Source organism: Diabrotica virgifera, chromosome 10 (assembly GCF_917563875.1).
Source record: "Diabrotica virgifera virgifera chromosome 10, PGI_DIABVI_V3a".
NCBI lineage: Eukaryota > Metazoa > Arthropoda > Insecta > Coleoptera > Chrysomelidae > Diabrotica > Diabrotica virgifera.
This window is the reverse complement of record NC_065452.1, coordinates 64,737,442-64,759,744: the sequence shown is the minus strand read 5'-3', so window position 1 is coordinate 64,759,744 and position 22,303 is coordinate 64,737,442. Positions and strand designations below refer to the sequence as shown.

General features: G+C 37.6%; 1 protein-coding gene across 1 annotated transcript; it reads left to right on the top strand.

Moving 5' to 3' along the window:
- Positions 1-20,976: 20,976 nt before the first annotated feature.
- Positions 20,977-21,890, top strand: LOC126878672 (ubiquitin-conjugating enzyme E2 N). The gene has a single exon (XM_050641523.1). The coding sequence runs from the start codon at positions 21,184-21,186 to the stop codon at positions 21,637-21,639; it is 456 nt and encodes a 151-aa protein (XP_050497480.1). The 5' UTR covers positions 20,977-21,183; the 3' UTR covers positions 21,640-21,890.
- Positions 21,891-22,303: the final 413 nt, after the last annotated feature.

Here is a 22,303-nt window from a genome sequence, read left to right as displayed (position 1 = left end):
GAGAGGGAGTTTAAGGAAAACGAAACACGTAGTGCATACCAATTTATCAAACATTTAAGACAGGGATACAAACCGAAGACTAGCCTCTGCAAAAATAAGAAGGGTGAAATCATTAACGATATGGACAAAATTAAGACAACCTGGATGACATATTTTAAGGAAGTATTAAATAAAGGGGCACAACCACCATTACAACAACAGAAGCAGCAGCAGGCACGGCAGGAGGTACAACAACAAGAGATGGGGGAAGATGGAGAAGAAAATGAATTAACTAGACCCCCAACGCTAGAGGAGGTCCAAACGGCAATCCACATACAAAAAGCCATAAAGCACCGGGAATAGATAAAATACCGACAGAACTACTCAAGCACGGAGGAAGGAATTTGACACAACAGATGTACCAGCTAATACGAGAGATATGGATAAAAGAAGAAATCCCCCAACAATGGAAGAAAAGTATAATCTGTCCTATCAATAAAAAAGGAGACAAACTGTTGTGTCAGAATTATAGAGGCATATCTTTACTTTGTTTAGGATACAAAATATTCACAAACATCCTTAATCGAAGACTTCAACCTCTCACGGAAAAAATCATCGGGGAATATCAAGCAGGGTTTAGGCAAAATAGATCTACCATTGACCAACTATTTACAGTTAAACAAATACTAGCCAAAGCATGGGAATATGACATGGACGTTTACAATCTCTTTGTAGATTTTAAGCAAGCCTATGATTCAATAGATAGAACAATTCTACCTAATATATTGGAAGAATTTGGCATACCATCAAAATTAATACGACTAGTGCAAATGACAATGACAGAAACAGAAGCACAGGTATGTAGTCAAGGACAGATCACTGATGCGTTTACGATAACGCAAGGACTGAAACAAGGCGACGGACTGGCTCCAACGCTTTTTAATCTTGTTCTTGAATATGTAATTAGACGGTTGACGGTGAGCGACAATAACATACTTACAAACAAATCTACCCAATTAGCAGCATACGCAGATGATATAAACATAATGAGCAGAACAATGAATGCAGCGGAAGAAACCTACGTTGAGTTGAAACAGAGTGCAGAAGCAGTAGGGCTAGCAATAAATACAAATAAAACAAAACTACTCATACAAACCAGATCAAATAGACGGGCGCAATAACACTTTATTGACGATATAGAACATGTGAATAGATTCACGTACCTAGGAATGGATTTGGTCGCAAGCAATGAAGAAGAACAGGAAATAAATAGAAGGCTTGTGCTGGCAAATAAAGCCTATTTCGCGACGGACCACATATTCAAATCGCGAGACGTACACCGGAAAACAAAACTCCGGGTCTATAAAACAATAATCAGGCCCATAGTAAGTTATGGCTGTGAAACATGGGTGGTGACACAGAAATCTGCCAATGCATTAGATGTGCTTGAAAGAAAAATATTACGTAGGATACTGGGCCCAATAAGTGAAAATAACAACTGGCGAATTAGGTATAATAGAGAAATATACGAGCAATATAGCGAACCAACTCTAGCACAATACACCAAACTGCAGAGATTGCGGTGGGCAAGGCACGTGGTCCGCATGCATGAGAATAGAATCCCCAGAAAAATTGCTAAATGCAAGAATGCAGGGAAAAAGACCTGTTGGAAGACCTAAAAAGAGAGGGGAAGACGAAGTCGATGAGGATGCCAGGAACTTCCTGGGAACGCGTTCATGGAAAAGAACAGCGGTAAATCGAAATGTTTGGAGAAGCTTGTTGAAGGAGGCCCAGGCTCGATTTGGGCTGTAGTGCCATTGGATGGATGGATGGTAAATATGATGTAAGAAGATGGTGCCGGAAATGAAATGTGTACTGTGTGCAACCAGTAATAATCCAGTTGGTAAAAAAAGAGCAACCATGAAACAGTACAATGTTGGTAGTCCTACGGAAAGAGTACCAATCGACATTGCAGGTCTATTTCCGCAAACGGATGATGGAAATAAATATATTCTGGTAGGCATATATTATTTTACGAAATGGACTGAGGACCAAGGCCTATGCGTTACCAAATCAAGAAGCTGCTACCGGTGCAGGGGTACTTGTTAAAGAATTCTTCAGTCGATTTGGATCACTACCGCTCAGCCCTGAATGATACTATAGGTCAGACCCCAACTTGACTGATGTTGGATCGTATGAAGTTCGTTTGTCCTGCGACCTAGAGTTTGCATGTTGCAGGCGAAGAATATGAAGACCGCCTGAATTTACGAATGAACAACATTCATGTACTTGTCCGACAACACATTAAGATAGCCAATGGTAGAATGAAAAATCAATATGATTCTCGATGCAAGAATGAAAGCTTTTAAGCATGTGATCTTATCTGGTTTTATAATCCACAACGTCGTCAATGCTTGTCTGCTAAACTATAAAGGTAATGGGAAGGTCCGTATGAAGTTAAAAAGAAAATAAATGACGTAATATACCGAATTAAGAACTTGCCAAAAGGTTAATCAACATGAAATGAAAGATGACGGACAGCCAAGGTTTAACGAATTTATGTAAAATTACGCAGAATGAAAGAATGCTAGATTCGGCGTTATCATGCACAGAAGTTCAGCAATATCTTTTTAGTATTCCGGACAACGTCTCTCTAGCCCACTATGTTGCCCAAGACCTCGAGATGACTAAAGAAATCTTGTAGGTATTCAATAAGAAGTTCGACCGCTTGGACGAGTTAAGACATCAGCTGCCTAAACTTGGAAGAGTACTGCGATTAAGATGGTCCTCGACCTTTGCTAACTAATCTGAACTCGATTATTGTCTTTTATTGCCTTCTTTTGTTTCACCAAATCAGCACAAAGTAATTATATGGATCTTAACCCTTAAGTACTAACATCTTAAATCAATGACGTAAACACTAACTAACCGCCTGACAGACGGGTTTAACATTTTAGTGGTAATTTTTGTTTTTGTTAAATATTTTAATGCAAAAAATATCACGATGACTTACTGAAAGTATTGATTATCTAAAAAGCACAGTAACTAATCTAGTTTTTCTGTATTTATTAAAATAAAAAACATTATAACAAGAATGGACGGATTGTTTGTGTACCTTTTTACTCCTGAAAAAAAGTGTGATAAAAATTAAATAAATTAAAGAATCTTAATAAAAATTTATAATCGAGTTAAACAAAGAGTAAGGAAAATGAAAATAAAAATGTTTTTAAAAAATGTTAAAACAAAAAAAACTGACAGGTACTATAGTTAGTACAGTGTAGCAATGGTAGTGTGGGGGCCTCTAAAAATCTACCCGATCTTAAGACAAACCCCGAGATTCGAATTTAAATAAGAGACTTTGTACTTTTACTTTCTATAATTAGCTTTAAATCAGAAAGAGTTAACAGCTTGCAAAATTATTAAATGACGAAAAATTAACCGTATATCTCTAAAATGGATAGTTCTAACACACCGCGTATAATTAAAATGCTAGTAAATACCATAACCCGGAATGTCAAACGTGCATTACAGTATTTCTTATCGAACTTGTTATTACCACTCTCGGTATCTTAAAAAGTTCCCTATTTTCCGGCGATGAATCCCGGAAATATTCTATGAATACTAAAATGTGATCGCCCGTATCTTGACTTGTCAATTCACATTTTAACACTGAATCTTTTACGACGGTTACTGCACGAAAATTCCACGGTACCTACCAAGGTTAAATTCTTCCCATATCGTATAAGCGAAGGTTTTGTATATTCAACAAAACAATGACGCAATTATTATCAAAACAGAACGTATTTGTCTGAGCAGAAGAATGTGTCCATTTAGCGTTTTTGAAACTCCTAATATTATAACGATTTTTGAATACAGGGTGGTGCTTTAAACCGGAGAAAAATCAATCAAATATTTAAATGGCTCGAACATTTTCCCTCTCTTTTGTTACACAAAAAATGAACATGGCTCACAAAATTAACAGAGACATCAAAATACCATGAACATCAAACAACAATAACATAACATAAAATATAAAAAGAGAAACCGAGTCTGTCTCGTATACCGCAGCGGGGTCTTGACTTCACGCCCACTCCGCGTTATACTTATTTTCGCTTCGGGTACTCTGCTTTTAGACACTCCCGGCTCCGCGACACTCTCGGTCATAGCAACCCCCGCACTTTCGCACACATTCTCTGAAGGCGGTCCCTGGCTGTTGCTCGACTCCACACTGATGTCGTCACCTGGCATCTGAACCCAATCTGTTGGGCATTCCAACGGCTAGAGGCGCTGGATGGGTCTGAGAAACTGTCCTCTTTCAGTAACAACTCTAACTAATCGAATCTGACCATCCTTTCCCGGAAGAATCTCTATCACACGACCAATAGGCCAACTAATACGTTTGTTTTGGTCGTTTTCCACGAAAACTACCTCCCCCACTTTAACTTGGTGGTTGACGTTCCTCTTAGACCATAATCTTAACTGACCAAGATACACTTCTAAATCTTTGCCTAAGGTCCTTCAATAGCTTATGTATATGCAAAACCTTTCTGGATAAAGTTTTCCCATCTACTGCATCACAATCAGGAACTCCATCCTCTATTTGATCCCTAAGGAACATCTGTGGTGTCAACGGTACCAAGTCATTGGCATCTGTTGAAGGGCAGGTGAGTGGTCGAGAATTCATAACTGATTCGCAATCACAGATGACGGTTAATAGACTTTCATAGTCAAGCGAAGCACGCCCTAATACCTTGCGCAACATTCGCTTTAATAAGCCTATCAAGCGTTTCCAAAAACCTCCCCACCACGCAGCCGTTGGTGGGTTAAATCGCCACTGGATACGTTCGGCACTACTGTTCTCGGCGATTTTCTCAAAGTCCACCTGACGAAACGCGTTCTCGGTACCGACGAAGTTAGTCCCATTATCACTGTATATGGTCTTCGGTCGACCCCGTCTGGCAATAAAACGTTGTAACACTTGCATAAAGCACTCTACCGATAACGAGGTACAAAGTTCGAGATGTACGGCCCGATACACGGCGCAAGTGAAAAGACATATCCACGCTTTCTCTCCGGTACTCAAATATAACGGCCCAGCAAAATCTACGCCTGTTGTCTCGAATGCTAACGCGTCCCGAACACGATCTAGCGGCAACGGTGACGCACTCACCTCAAACGACTTGACCTCATGTCTTTTGCAGACGACGCACTTGGAAATCGCGGATTTTATAGCGCGACGTACAATCCAATATCGTTCGCGCATGATATCCATCAGTCCTTGTGTTCCGACATGACACGACTTGACATGTTCGCAAAATAGTAGGCTATTCACTATAAAATGCTTGGCTGGCAAAACTACTGGAAAACGAAAATATTCATCGTCGTTTCTATTACTGATGCGAGACTTCAATCGGATCAAACCATTCTTGTCTTTGAAGGCTCCCATTCCACACAATTTTTTATCGTTTTTGTCCGAAAACGTCTCTTTTTGTACTAGCTTGAGTACCAATGTTTCAGCTTTATCAAGCTCCTCAAGGGTTAACTCTCCCTTTTGTTTGTCGTCCTTATTTCTTGCATTATTGGTAAATCGACAAATCCATGCGCACATGCGCAATGTCTTCAGATACTGAGAAAAGTAATTAAGATGCCAATCAGCTAAGGTCATACCATCTTTCTCACGGTTAACAAGGACCTCTTTAATCTCTTCCTCATCACAGCTGTGATTGTCTCGGGGCCATGATGATGGGTCTTCATAAAGCCATTGCGGACCCTCCCACCATCTGGACTCTAGCAACTGTTTAGGAGAACAACCTCTAGAAGGAAGATCAGCCGGATTGAGTACACCTGGCACATGATGCCATCTTTCTATGCATGAAGTTTTGCGAATTTCTGCAACGCGATTCCACACGAAGGTAGTCCATTCTTCAGATCTCCTTATCTAAGACAGTACCGTTTTTGAATCGCTCCAAAAATATTCGTCTAGTTCAACTTCAAGATTTTCTCTAACCGTAACATATAATCTTACAGCAATAACTGCAGCCATCAATCGACAGTGTCTTCAAGGGGCTACCCTGGATTTGGCTGCTAAAATATGTATAAATACTTGTCCGTTCCGGACTCTTCTTTAAAATATTACTGCGGAATAATATGCATCCTTGCTAGCATCACAAAACGTATGTAAAGAAAATTGTTCAGCTTCTTCGGGGCCTGCATGTATCTACCTAGGAATTTTAATCGCAGCTAAATATGGAAGCTCTTTGATCCAATTCCGAAAATAGGTTTCTATTTCACAACCGATCGGCGTATCCCAAGACAGTTGTTCTTTCCATGTCTTCTGCAATAACAACTTCGGAATCAACGTGGTTGGACAAGAATACCCAATAGGGTCAAACACGCGCTGCGCTTGTGAGAGTATGACTCTTTTAGTTATAGGTTTACCAAAAGGTAGATCTGTATCTTCATCCTTTGTCGTAGACACAAGGTGTCGTCGATTTTGTTCCATTTTATTCTCAAGACTTGGGTCGAGGCATCAATAGTGCCATCGGGGGGTTGGCCTGTATACTCCCACCCTCTGAGATCAAAGTTGCCTTCAGCCATTATTATATTCGACTTTTCTTTAAAAATTCGCAGCTCCTCTTCATTAGCAACACTAGTAACGCAATTGTCAACGTAAAAAGTATGCGACAGTTTTAAAATAGTGTCCTCCGACACATTCAGCAGTTTTGACGCACATCTTGTTAATATCAAGGAAAAATGATGTTCTAGTGAAGCTCCTAATAAAAACGGACTGCTGCTGATTCCGAATACCACACGACAGCGGCGGTACACCTTTTCTTTCCCTGCATCATCTATCCAAAGAAAACGAAGAAAATCTCTGTCAGCTTTGTGTATCCCAATCTGTAAAAAGGCTTTGCGAATATCTGAGATTACACCGATTTCTTGTCGTCTGAATCTTAATAAAATAGCAGGAATCAATTCAATTAGGTTAACCCCTTTTCAAGGCACTGGTTTAAAGAAGGTTTGTCCTTTTCTTTTGCTGAAGCGTCAAAAACTGATCTGATTTTTGTGGACGCGCTATTAGGCTTAATTACCGGCCTGTGGGGTAAATAATGACCTTCTTGGTTCGGCTGCTCCTCGAGCACTTCCTCAATTATATTTTCATCCAGCCATTCTTTAAATATTTGGCCATAGGCTTTAAGATATCCATCTTTGTTTATCTTCTTTAACGTGGTATCTAGCCTTTTCTTAGCCATCTGGTAGTTACTTGGTAATACCGGATGTCCTTCTAACCATGGCAGTCTGATTTCATATCGTCCTGTGGAATCTGTTGCAACAGTCTCAAAAAAAGTTGCTTTGCTGCTAGCGCTGTTTCTTCCCTTGTCTTCCTTTCAGCCGGATCATTGATACCCAAAGCATCTAACTCCCACAGTTGACTAATCGACGCGTTGCTAATAAAAAGTGAAACCGTTGTCGCGGTACGATTGTCCTGTTGATCTAAAGGTATCTTTCTCATCAAAGTCCAGCCCAATAAGGTTTCTACAGCTACCAGTCCACATCTTAAAATATGCCTTCTTCCGGTATAGAGCTTTCCTGCAATGTCTACACCTATTAAAATCTCTATAGGAGATGTATCACCGGAATCTGTTATCTCTATATTCTGCCTCTTCAGTTCTTCCATCCAGGGACCATTAAATACGGAAGAAATATCACTACAAATTACGGGCTGATCTGGTGCTTCAAATGTGCAACTGTAGTTATTATAACTCAAGTTAACGTCATAACAATCATGTTGTTGTGCTAGCTCGCTACCTCCGAATAATCCATGTACAAGGTTAATCTGTCGTTTACATGGATAATCCAATAGTCTAGCAGTGGACCTCAGAATATACGTCTTTTGAGCTCCGGTATCTATTAAGGCGCGTACAACTCGCGTCTTGCCTTAGTGGTTCATTTTGACGCGCAAAGTTTGCAAAAAAACATTAGTAGTAGCACTATTGGCCAATGACTGATTTATTTTCGGCACAGCTTGACCATCATTCTCTATCTTATTTTCCTCTTCCTTTTTTGCCTTGCCCATCGAAAGTTCTCTGCACATTAGGGGCACATGTGGTTTGTGACAAAGTAAGCAACTTAATTGACCACGGCATCTTCGAGATTGTGTCCAATTTTCAAACAGCGGAAGCAAGCACCTTTCTCTGTCAAAATATTCACTCTCTGGTCATAAGTCAACTTCTGAGCCTTGAAGCATTGGCTGCTTTCGCGTGCATTTTCGCAAAATACACATCTATGATTTGTACTATGGGAATTCATTAGATCCATCGCCGAAGGAAAGTGGGGTTCTTCCTCTTCTGGCATCCTCTTTTTCGGACCATTACGTTTAGAATTTCCAGACTTAGTACCTGATACGCCAAAGCCTTCGATCGCTAAGGAAACATGCTGTTCATTGTCGACTTCATTTTTCAAAAATTGCATCAAGCTTTTGAGTCGATTTTCTGTGGTGGAAATACCGGCACTATTAATAGACGTTTGTGACCCAACATCTTCCGGAAATCTTTGCCATATATCCTTAATAAATCCGCGGGTAGACACGATTCGACCAAAGGAAATAACATAGCCGCGTATTTATCCGATTTAATACCTAGTGTCTCCAAAGCCCTTAACTGAGTCTCTAACCTATCATATAATAAAGAAATGTCTAATTTATTGCCAGACGAAGTATTATTTATTACCAATTTAAGCAATTCCGGAACATATACCTCGATCTGCAAATCGTCGCGGCCAAAACGCGAAATTAGACAGTCTATAATCTTAGTGTAATTATTTCCAGTCGAGGGAAAACTATCAACTAGTTGCCTTGCCCTACTGCCCGGTACAGTAGCTTGAACTAAATACTCAACTTTATCGCTTAAGTCTATGTCTAAATCATGATGTACCTTTTGGAACTGTGACCAAAAAGGCAACCAGCTTTTAATGTTCCCATCGTACTTCTTGAATTCTAGCATAGGTAATTTGAATTTACGCTTACCTTGTAGGCTCCCTGTGCTCTTACCAGTTGTCCCAGAGGCCACCTCATCCTCCACGGACGCAGCTATCCTTGGTTTAACCCGTTCCTCGAACTGTATACTCAGGTCCGCAAACTTTCTGATGTAGCTGTCACTGTCTTCCATTTCCTTCAACAGGTCTTGTTCACTGGCATCCTCGTTTAACAGGAGATCATAAATTTCTTCATCTATCCCGTATCTTCCATTTTCTGTCGTAATAGATCTAAGGATATTTTGATTTGTCGTACCTCACCTTTTTAGTCTTTTAATAGGTCTTCTAACTCTTTTGCTGCTTTGCTGAAAGTGGTACGAAGCACTTTGCGATGCTTTTCCTTGTTATCCATTTTTCACTGCAAACTACACACACACGTTTACCGAAAAAACTAGAAGCGAAACGTGATGGAGTTCAGCGATCCCCGATACACTTTTTCGCCACACCTCGTATGCACACACGATTAACTTTTAACTCAAAGCCGTCCTGTCCACACGGTCGCCACAAAATGTGGGGGCCTCTAAAAATCTACCCGATCTTAAGACAAACCCCCGAGATTCGAATTTAAATAAAAGACTTTGTACTTTTACTTTCTATAATTAGCTTTAAGTCAGAAAGAGTTAACAGCTTGCAAAATTATTAAATGACCAAAAATTAACCGTATATCTCTAAAATGGATAGTTCTAACACACCGCGTATAATTAAAATGATAGTAAATACCATAACCCGGAATGTCAAACGTGCATTACAGTATTTATTATCGAACTTGTTATTACCACTCGCGGTATCTTAAAAAGTTCCCTATTTACTGGAGATGAATCCCGGAAATATTCTATGAATACTAAAATGTGATCGCCCGTATCTTGACTTGTCAATTCACATTTTAACACTGAATCTTTTACGACGCTTACTGCACGAAAATTCCCGGTACCTACCAAGGTTAAATTCTTCCCATATCGTATAAGCGAAGGTTTTGTATATTCAACAAAACAATGACGCAATTATTATCAAAACAGAACGTATTTGTCTGAGCAGAAGAATGTGTCCATTCAGCGTTTTTGAAACTCCTACTTATTAAAACGATTTTTGAATACAGGGTGGTGCTTTAAACCGGAGAACAATCAATCAAATATTTAAATGGATCGAACAGGTAGTCAGTGGCAACATTTTCATCACAAATTGATTCCACTTCGCTTATGTCGTCTTTTACATCACCAAACCAATTCAAAAGAGTTTCCTCAGGGTCCTTATTCCCTTATTTGATGTTTCTTGACGAACTGGGGCACATTATGTGTAATGACGAACTAGGCACAAATACTAACACTCCGTCTATTAGACGGAAATCACACTTTGAGCCTAAATATCTTTCGAACAACAATCTGCCGCAAATTTCCGAATTCAATACTACTAAAGAACAACCCAACTTGAAAAGTCATAAACGGTTGACCTTCAAAATTTTCTAGGAAGGGAGATATTCCACTTTCGACAAGCGATGCCGTCTGAGAGACGAAGTGTTAGTACTTAAGGGTTAAATCCGTTATATTTGACCAACAGTTCATTTTAGATTTCATAATCCATATTTTGCTTTGGAAGTGTCATAATACCGGGTGTTCATTAAGAGAAAAGAGAGGATACGACTACGAAATAAAGCTTGTCAAGCACGGGGAGCCACACTATCTCATATCGCTCACTATAGTAATGAGTGAACCTGCATAATATATATTATGGCTCCTTGTATGCAGGCTCACTCATTACTATAGTAAGCAATCTGAGATATAATTTATTTATTTATTATTTATTTACGGACCGAAGTCCATTAGTACATGATAAAATTAAATTAAAATGTCACACAAATTAGAAAAATAAGATCTAGTAGGTACAAAATTGGTAAATACATAACAAACAATAATAAAGAATAAAATTACTTGCTCTCATTTAACAATTGAGAGCTGAACATTTTGAAATTGACAAATACAACTTATCCTAGAACAAAGACAATAACAGTAACAGTAGTTGACAAATCAGTCTTGAAATTAGAACATTAAGTTAAGTATAAATGTAATTGTGTGGAAAACGCAGTAAAGTCGTTCACAAAGAAATCAATTTGCGGAGATAATGTGTTTGCTAATTTAATAGTTTTAGAGAGATAGGAACTTGAACCATAATTTGTGCGATTAATGACCTCGTGGAAGGTGGTCACAGAACGGGTGGTTCTTGAAGGTACATGTAGACCAATTTTATTTAAAAGTGGGATACAGAATTTATGACCATGAATTAAGTTATATAAGAAGCAAAGATCTTTATGTTGACGACGACTCTGTAATGAGTCAAGTCGAATAATTTGCAGTAAAGACTCATAACTTTGACCAGTGAGATGCATCTTATAAGCATAATAACGTAAGAATTTACGCTGAACTTTTTCGATTTTATTAATATGACAGTTATATAATAGGTATAGGTATGTTAAAGTATATAGCTCCCCGTGTGCGTGACAAGCTTAAGGGACATAGTGACATAGTAAGATGGACATGCTGTATAGACGTAGATAGAAAACCTGATGAAAAAGTAATTCATTTAAAAATGCATAGAAAAAATCTAAGTAGTTGGGATTAGGAATATGATTTTTCCAAACACAGCCTAGTATTATCAACGAATATATCGTGGGCGTACTGGGAAAATTCACGAACTCCATTTTTGTCAATTTTGACATTTCAATACCATTAAATCTACAAACATCAATATGTTAACAGAAAAACCGTATATCTCCAAATTCGTCATCCACCGTGCTTAAATCGGTACATTCAATGACAAAGAAAATCAACTAACTCCATCTTTTTCTAAGTTTTCATGAATAAAATATTGTTTTTCCAAATATTTTCATGTGCATTGTTACGTTGGGATGTTCGCGAGTTACTTTACGCAAAGATCCCTAGGTTCGAAATTAAATTATAGAAAATAACTTTCGATTACAGAAAATTGCCCCTATTAAAAATACGCAAGTGTAGCTTAAAACAAAGTTTTTATTTGGATGTTATCCGATGAATGTTACAAACTCGACTAACTTTAAAAACATATACAATATCTACACATCCCTTAAAACTGCAATACATTCTTATCAAAGGTTTCAATCTCAAGTGGGCTAGCAAGGGGCCGTTCAAGTATTACGTAACGCAGGTTGGGAGGGGGGTCAAAAATCTTCAAAAACCGCGTTACGTAATACTTGAACGCTCCCCAAGCCCAACATCCCTTCACCTTAAAACAACGAAAAAAAACCATATGGCCCGCCGTATGTATTTCAAGCAGAAATATATTTTAAACACGGACACTGCCATATAATGACTCGACATTCTCCCGCCTTGGGAAATTTGACAAAATTTCTCAAAAAGTACAAAGAGTCACGAAAAATTACAACAAAATGTCAAATAAAGTGAAACGTAAAATATCAAAAAGCAAACAGAATCATGAAAAATCAAGTCAGGAAAATGTCACTTGAATCTTACAGGAGTTTTAACTACCCGGCCACTTCGCGTACATCTCTCATTTAAATCGAGTGCTCTGCTTTTTGTCACTCCCGCACTTATTTCACTTGATTCTTCGTCAGCCTGGAGCTGCCAACCGTTCTCTTGAGGCACTGTCTCTGGAGCCGCATCCCGTAGGGTAATACCCTGGATATTCTCGAAAGCAGTAACTGCCTCCACGACTTCCACTGGGTAAAGACTTTGCAATGGTCTCAGAAGTCGGCCTTGTGCCATCGCAACACGAACTAACGGCACCTGATTATCTATACCGGGTCAAAGTTCAATAACTTTTGTTGACAAGAAGGTAACGAGTTCCAGATGAACTGCGCGATAAACGGCACAAGTGAACAAACAAATCCATGCCTTCTCGTCCGATATCAAGTAAAGAGGCCCAGCTAAGTCCACCCCGGAAATCTCAAACACTGCAGACTGTAGCATCTCGAACTCTATCGGCTGGCAATGAAGGCGTTTGTACTTCGAACGATTTCCCATCTTGTCTCTTGCACACACCACATTCTTTTAAAATGGACCGCACAATCCGTCTACCCCCTAAAGTCCAATACTTTTCGCGGAGCAAACTAAGCAGTCCCTATGTACAAACATGACAAGAGTTTTTGTGTAAGCTCAAAATCAACTTGCGCACTATAAAATGTTCACCTGAAAGTAAGATAGGCAGACGAAAATCTTCCGTGTCAATTCTCTCGGTAACGAGAGTTTTTAAACGTATAAGTCCAAATTCATCGACAAACGTGTTTAACGAGGAAATTCGTTTCGTATCTGAACCGAACGCTTCGTTCTGCACTAGCTTCAACACAAACATTTCTACTTTGTCGATTTCCTCCGCGACCAATTCGCCTGTAAGTTTTCCATTTGAATTTCTCGTATTATAAAAAAATCGTAGCGCCCAAGCCATCATTCTTAACAGTTTTGTGTACTGAGAAAAGTAACACAGGTACCAATCGTCGGAAGTCATATTCAATAGTGACGAAATGGCTTTTTCTTTTTCTCAGTGCCGACTTCTTCATCGACCTCTACTTTTTGTTGGGGCCAATCATTTTCGTTTCTGTACAACCATTCCGGGCCCTCCCAACATCGAGATTCGAACAATTGCCGAACACCACAGCCTCTTGATGGAAGATCGGCAGGGTTGAGAGAACCAGGCACATATTTCCAACACTCAGCATTGGCTAAATTTCTAATCTCCTGAACTCTATTAAAAACAAAAACAGACCAGTCATCCTTACGTTGAATCCAAGAAAGAACAGTAGTGGGATCACTCCAAAAATAAGACTCAACATGCTGACAAAAATTGTCTTTTGACTGACTGATAAAGTCTAGCACCAATAGTGGCTGCCAACAGTTCCAATCTAGGTATAGAAATCTTCTTCAAAGGAGCCACACGACTCTTAGCTGCTACAAGAGAAATCGAAACACCATCATTCCGAAGAACTCTCAAAAACACTACGGCCGCATAAGCTTTCTTACTTGCATCTAAAAAGGTGTGGAAACTCCAATGGTCAGCTTCAATGGGCCCAGCCTGGATCCAACGTTGAATCTCAATACTCGACAGTTCGGGAAGATGAGTAACCCATTGACAAAATTCCTCAGCCATGTCATTCTCGACTGGTGTATCCCATCCCAGGCGCTTTTCCCAAAGTTTCTGCAGCAACAGTTTAGGGAACAGAGATACTGGGCAGGTAAAACCAATAGGGTCAAATATACTCTGAGCTATAGAAAGCATCAGTCTCTTAGTTATGGGTTCTTTTCCGACCACTCCCTAAAAAATTTCACCATTGATTTTTAGGGTGTCTCTTGAGGAGTCCCAGAGAAGACCAAGAACAGGGACAACTGTTTTTGTACTACCAGAAGATTTCCACCCTCTCAAATCCATCTTAGCTTCCTCCATGATGGCAGTTGCTTCTGATACGAACTTTCTCAACTCATTCTCATCGGTAACACTAGTCACACAATTATCTACATAGAACCCAATCATAAGCCTTTCAATTGTATTTTTAGAGTACGGCATATCATTACAACATTTCTCCAGCGCCTTTATTAAATGAAATTCTATAGTAGCACCCAGAAGAAATGGACTACAGTTGACTCCAAAAACAACTCTCTTATGTCGAAATACAAATTTCTCTCCTTCATTTTTTACCCATAGGAACCTCAAAAAATCTCTGTCCTTCGAATGTGCAGAAAATTGAAGAAAAGCCTTTCGAATATCCGACACAACACCTATGTTTTGTTGTCTGAACCGTAATAACACAGAAGGAATAAGTTCAATAAGATTAGGCCCTACCTCTAAACACTGGTTCAAAGAAGGACGACCCTGTTCATGAGATGTTGCATCAAAGACTGGCCTAATTTTCGTGGTTTCGCTAGTATTTTTAATAACAGGCCTGTGAGGCAAATAGTGCACACAATTATTCTTCTCGGGATTATTTACTATTTCGATCACACCCTCGTTCAACCACTCATTGAATATTAAATTATACGATTCAAACAAATTGGACTTTTTCAACTTATTTAAAGTAGTATCTAACCTTTTTCTATCGACAACTAAATTATCTGAAATTAAAGGATGCTTGTTCAACCAAGGTAACATAAGCTCATACCTACCTTCGTTTTCACATCGGATAGTCTCATCGAAAAAATTCTTAGCTACATTGGCCGCCACCTCTCGTGTCAATTTTTCTACAGGATCGGTTATCCCAATAATATCAAGCTCCTTGAGTTTCGCTACAGAAGAACTATCAACAAACAACGCAATCGACATCATAGATGTTCTGAAATTAGAAGCAACTGCCGGCACCTTGCCCATAAGAGTCCAACCTAACAAAATTTCAACTGCTACAAGACCACACTGTAACTGATATTTCCTCCCTGTAAACAATTTTCCTACAACATCAGCTCCAAACAAAATCTCAATTGATGCTGTAGGTCCGACATCGCTGAGCGAAATATTCATGTCACTAAGTTCCTCAACCCAAGGGCCGTGATGATAAACAGGAGAGACATCTGCACAGATTTTTGGTTGATCTAAGGCATCAAATGAACAAGAGTAAACTCCTTCACTCGCAGTTACATTGTATAATTTATGTCGTTGTTCATAAGTACTTTTAACGCCAAATAACGTATGTACGATATTTTCCGTTCCTTTAGCAGAAAAACCTATTTCTTGTGCGGTACGCTGTAAAAGATATGTTCTCTGCGATCCAGTGTCAATGAGTGCCCTTACTTGTTTAGTACCATGTGCACTTCTTTTATTTACTCGCAGAGTTTGTAAAAAAAACCTGTGTATTATTCAAATTCGCAAGCGTCTGATCCTCAGTCCTATTTTCTTCCGAGTGGCTAATACTTGAGGTCAATGTATCAATTTTGTTAACAGGTAAATCAGGACACATCAAAACAACATGGGATTTACAACACAAAATACAATTCAAACGTCCTCTACATTTCTTCGAAGAATGTCCTACTTTCAAACATCGAAAACAGGCTTTCTTTTCTGACAATGTTCGTCGTTTCTCTTCCATAGACAATTTTTGTGTTTTAAAACAATTGGTACTGTCATGCTGTCCTTCACAAAAAATACACCTGCCAACCTCATCATTTATCAACCCAGCACCGGTCGCTAATGGCTGATCAGTTCCTTGCTTTGGTAATTTTATATTCTTCTTTTCAACCAGGTTATTGGATTTATATTTATTTTCAGTCGATAAACCAAAACCTTCCGTTGCTAAATTAATTTTTTGTTCATTTTAAACTTCATTTTGTAAAAAACTCATTAGCCCACTTAATCTTGTCTCCAAAGTTGTAACTTTTGCAGATTATTCGACATTGTGCATGGATACAGAACCAGAAGGCCTTAAAAACTGTGAAGATCTATGCCATAGTCTGATCATATCCTCCGGTAAACATGACTCAATAAGGGGATACAATATTGCAGCATATTTGTCAGAAGTTATGCCTAAGGTCTCTAGTGAACGAAGTTGACTTTCTATCATATCATAGAGTGCAGAAACATTACAAGAACTACTAGAAACTCGACTCAAAATTAACTTTAACGAGCTCCCTAATATATACTTCAATCTGGAGATCCTCTCTGCCAAACATAGACTTCAAACTATTTATAATTTTTGAGTAATTATCGGCTACTGCAGGGAAACTCTCCACTGAACGTCTGGCCTTACTACCGTCTACAGTGGCTTCTCTCAAATAAGCTATTTTGTCGTTTAAATCAATTGATGGATCATCATGCAGTACTTTGAACTGCGACCAAAATGGAAGCCAATCTATCAAGTCTACAGAATATTTCTTTAATTCGATTGGAGGTAATTTAAAACTGCGCTTACCTTTTACGTTTGATGACTCTGAACTTACTAAACTGGGTCTGTCATCACTAGACTTAGGCAAATATGCAAATAAAAAGGTATGGTATGTTAAACAGTAAATGGTTAAGTTCAATTAGTTACCACTATAAACAGCCCGGATTAACCGATAATAGTATAAAAGGCCCGGTTTCAGGTAAAATTTATTTTAGGCTTTATTATGGGAGTACCGTCTAGTCAGTGTTAATTGCAAAAGACCAACTCTGTCTACCTCGGTGGCTTATCGCTCCGGGTGGGTCTTAACAATGGGCAGGTCAGATAAATTTAATAATATTTACGACCGCACTAATTGCACTCAAACCATATACTGTTGAACAAACCATATGCAATATGCGCATAAATACGCAGTATTTTACCCAAAAATATGCACGTGTATCTAGAAAATATGCATGTAATTAAAAAATATTTACGATATTTTTTGTAAGTTGTATTTTGCCGTATGAAAAGTCATTGGGATAGGAACCACCGTGAGCGGTGAACGAGGGGTTCAGTCTAAGGCCTCGCAAAATATACTTATAAACTCCTTGGATCTGTTATTTCGAATTTCAATTACTGTATAGTTAGATTAAAATGTTATTTATAGAAATGATAAATTTTACATATTATATGAATGTTGGTGTAAAAATAATTTTGGGGGTTCACGTGCACATGTGCACTTATGGAGAAACCGCCACTGCACTGAACTGTTTATTTGCGGCATTTTCAAAGCACAATAATTATTCACAATTACGAAGACACGTGTTCACAGCTTATTTTACAACAAAAGCGAAATGGGCCGTCAAAATAAAAATTTTTACCTAGAGATATAAACTGGCTGATTTTGGAACCTTTGTAACCAAAACGTGACAAAACTGTGTACATAATAATAAGCCGCTCTTTTATTAGTTACTACATTCAGGTACCCAAAATTTGAATATGTACCAAGAGATTATAAAATAAAATTAAATATTGAGATTTCCAAGCTACTTGTTACAGTAATATAAAAATATATGTATAGCTACAACCAAAATTTAAAATTATATGCACTTTATGCACACTTATATAAAAATATGCAAAATTGGAAATTTTTGCATTTTTTATGCTTTATATGCAAAATATGCAATTTGCATATTGTGGGCGTACTGGGAAAATCCACTAACTCCATTTTTTCAATTTTGACATTTTACTACCATTAAATCCACAATCATCAATATGTTAACAGGAAAAACCCTATATCTCCAAATTCGTCATCCACCGTGCTTAAATCGGCACATTCAATGACAAAGAAAATCAACAAACTCCATCTTTTTCTAAGTTTTCATGAACAAAATAATGTTTTTCCAAATATATAAAGAATGAATGAGCCTCGTTGGCCGAGAAAAATATTAGAGTGGGTTCCACCGGAGAGAAGAAAAAGAGGACGACCACGGAGAAGCTGGAGGGACAATATTCAGGAGGCAATGGATTCGAGGCAATTAGATGAAGATATGTGTTACGATAGAAAAAGTTGCAAGCTGGGTATGGAGAGGCGGCGAAGCCGTAGAAATCTATTATATATATAAAAAATACTCTCGTTTTAAAAAAATATTTTTAGGTTTTGCATTTTTAAAATAAATAGATAATAAAAAATCGGGGACGTGCTTACATTTCTTGCTGAATTTTAAAAATTTTGAACTTTACACTTAAGTTAATTTTAGATTTAACTATGTTTTTATAAAGTTCTTTTAGTATCAATAATTCTAACAATAAAAAGAGTAATTACGATGTACACACTGGCGAAGCGTCCATGTAACCACTGTTACCATTGGTAACCTGTGGTTAACATCCTTCAAAACCATATCCATAGGTACCAAAAGTTGAACAGCCAGTATACGAGTATACCCGATTTTTAAGAGGTAATCCATAAGGTATAATAATGTTTAAATGCGATTTTCTTAAAACTTTACTTTTGTGAGTTAGTGGATTTTCCCAGTACGCCCACGATATTTGCCTAAGTCTAGTCATCACCTTTGTACTTAAGTTCATAGTAGCGTGTGCTGTACCTATCTATCCTTTTACTTACTTGTAAACATTGTACTTAACTTGTAAAAGTTCCCACTGTACATTAATTTGTTGCCAGGGTCGAGTGTCCACCGTTTCAAATAACAAATTGTCCAAAACATTAACAGCTTTCGTAAAAGCAGTACGAAGCACAGTTCGGCGTTTTGTTTCTGATTCTGATGCCATATTTTCTCGCTTAAAAAGGTAATAACTTCGGCCGAGCCTCACGACTAACGAACTTATTCACCGGAAAAAAGTTTACACTAAAATAAGCGGAAACAACTAACTTTTAATAAGCACACCCGTATAAAAGTCTTTATCACGGTCGCCAAATGTTACGTTGGGATGCCCACGAGTTACTTTACGCAAAGATCCCTAGCTTCGAAATTAAATTATAGAAAATAACTTTCGATTACAGAAAATTACCCCTATTAAAAATACGCAAGTGTAGCTTAAAACAAAGTTTTTATTTGGATGTTATCCGATGAATGTTACAAACTCGACTAACTTTAAAAACATATACAATATCTACACATTCCTTAAAACTGCAATACATTATTATCAAAGGTTTCAATCTCAAGTGGGCTAGCAAGCCCAACATCCCTTCACCTTAAAACAACGAAAAATAAACCATATGGCCCGCCCTAATGTATTACAAGCAGAAATATCTTTTAAACACGGACACTGCCATATAATGGCTCGACATACATATAATATACATATATATGCGGTGTGCACATATTATGTGCACACCACCTGTGGGTAACATCCTTCAAAATCATATCCAGGTACCAAAACTTGAACAGCAGCCAGTGTACCCGATTTTTAAGAGGTATAGGCCATAACGTATAAAAATGTTTAAATGCGTTTTTTCTCAAAACTTTACTTTTGTGAGTTAGTGGATTTTCCCAGTATGCCCACGATATATACTGTATTATTAATTTAATGACATACAAAGTAATCTCAAATTGGTAACTACGGCGAGGTACGTCAACTGCATCAACGGCAATGCGTCAACTAAGTACGACCCTGGCTATGTTAATAATAACAAACATACACATCTAAGATTTTAATTTTACGGGACAGAAATTACTGGCCCTAACAGGAGCGTAATTTGAAATTTTGTTTGGGGGGGGGCAAGCACTATATATACAATACATTATATATGATGTTATGATGAATATTGATGTATTTTTTTGTAAATTTCAGTCATTTTCAGGGCCGGGGGGGCAAATGCCCCCCCTGGACGCCCAAATGACGCCCCTGGGCCCTAAGAATAAAAGACTCAATAAATGCAGTTATAATTATTATCATAATTATAGGTAATAATTATAATTGCATTTATTAAGTCTGTTATTCTTAGGGCCGGTACTCCCCGGTTAGCTAACCCGGGACAGAAAGTACCGGCCCGTGTCATGTTGGTTCTATTTAATAACAGTTGATACCATGTACAAAAGTATAAAAGAATATTATAATATTTAATTCTTTGTAATTGTCTTACAAAGTAATATTTTATATAATATAAATATATTTTAAAATGTTTAATTTGATTTTATTAAATATACACAAACGGTTTTCAAATATGGCGCCCCTACAAATATTTCAAACCTGCGCGTTTTCATCAAAATCGCCGTAGTCTTAGGAATCGGAAACTATCGATAGTCAGGATTATCGATAGTTAGAGATAATTCAAAAGGTTTCTATTAATCATATTAATAATAATTATAAGTTGAAGTTCATTTTATTTTATTCAAATATAAGAAGTTTTAATAAACATTTATTTCCCCTACAAAAAAGCAGTCTATGTTGATTTAATTCTAATTTTAGAGATTTTCAAACGATTACATTTTAAATATAAACTTGTTTTGTAGCAATGAGGAAATAGTACATAGAATGGTTTATTGGAAAAATTTAAAGAAAACTGCTTATATTATGAAGAATAATGGCTGAATAATTATTAGTCAAGTCAAATCTACTGCCGATGATGTTGAAAAGTGGAATCATCGATAGAATCGATGTTATTATCGATAGTTTTTGGCCTATAGGAAGCACAATGAAAACGTCGGTAGATATGTCTGATTTCATGATCACCCGTCGTTGTTAGATAAAAGTAGATTTAGGTAAATAATGAAAGAATAATTGTGTTAGACGAAGTGCTGATTCATACAGATAGGATTTTATGTTCTAGTGCTATAATTTGTGGACACAAAAATAATAAAATTATCGACACTGATAAGTAAAAAATGGCAGCCCTTCCACGCAGAATAATTAAAGAAACTCAGCGTTTAATGGCTGAACCCGTACCAGGAATTAGTGCTGTACCGGATGATAGTAACGCTCGGTATTTTCACGTAATCGTAACGGGCCCCGAGGATTCCCCATTCGAAGGGGGGCTTTTTAAATTAGAATTATTTCTTCCTGAAGATTACCCCATGTCTGCACCTAAAGTAAGATTTATAACTAAAATATATCATCCTAACATCGATAGACTTGGTAGAATATGCCTTGACATTCTAAAAGATAAGTGGAGTCCAGCTCTACAAATTCGTACAGTTTTATTATCCATTCAGGCCTTACTTAGTGCTCCAAATCCAGATGATCCATTAGCTAATGATGTTGCAGAACTATGGAAAATAAATGAATCAGAAGCAATTAGAAATGCAAAGGAATGGACACGACGATATGCTATGGACAATTAATTGTGCTCCAAATAAATATGGGTAAAAAACATAATAATTTTACATTTACTAGTGTATGTTACGTTTATTTAATTTATAGATCAAAGTAGAATTCTTATGTTTGTTACCATACAGTTGTATAAAACTATTGCTAATGAGAGAACTTTCTAAATTAATTGTTTCAGTTTTCTTATATTTTGATCACAACCTTCATTGTTATTCAATAGTGTATATTTGACTTTTATTATTACATCTTCTTTTATACTTCATAATTGTATACCTAATACCTACCAACAGAATTCTACTGTATTCAAGGCACTATGTGAAAGCCACTATAAACTATCACCAATGTGATGATGGCACGTTGGCACACCATAGAAAACAGTGTGATGATAGGGACAATAGAATGGCCAGTGATGGTTTTTCAGATTCCATGTCAATGGTGGCATACAAAAAGTAAACTGTCTGTTCCTACCTGATGTTGTCCATACAATGGTGTATTGTGGGATTATTCAATTAATAGTTACATTAAAGTTGGGTTCTACAGCAACATTATCAGTATCCATTATTTTGTAAGGAAATAACAAGAACATAAACAAACTTACCATTAAATGGCCCTTTGTTGACCAGTGGTTATAGACTAGGGTAACCAAACGTCACATAAAAATGGGATTGTCCCATTTTT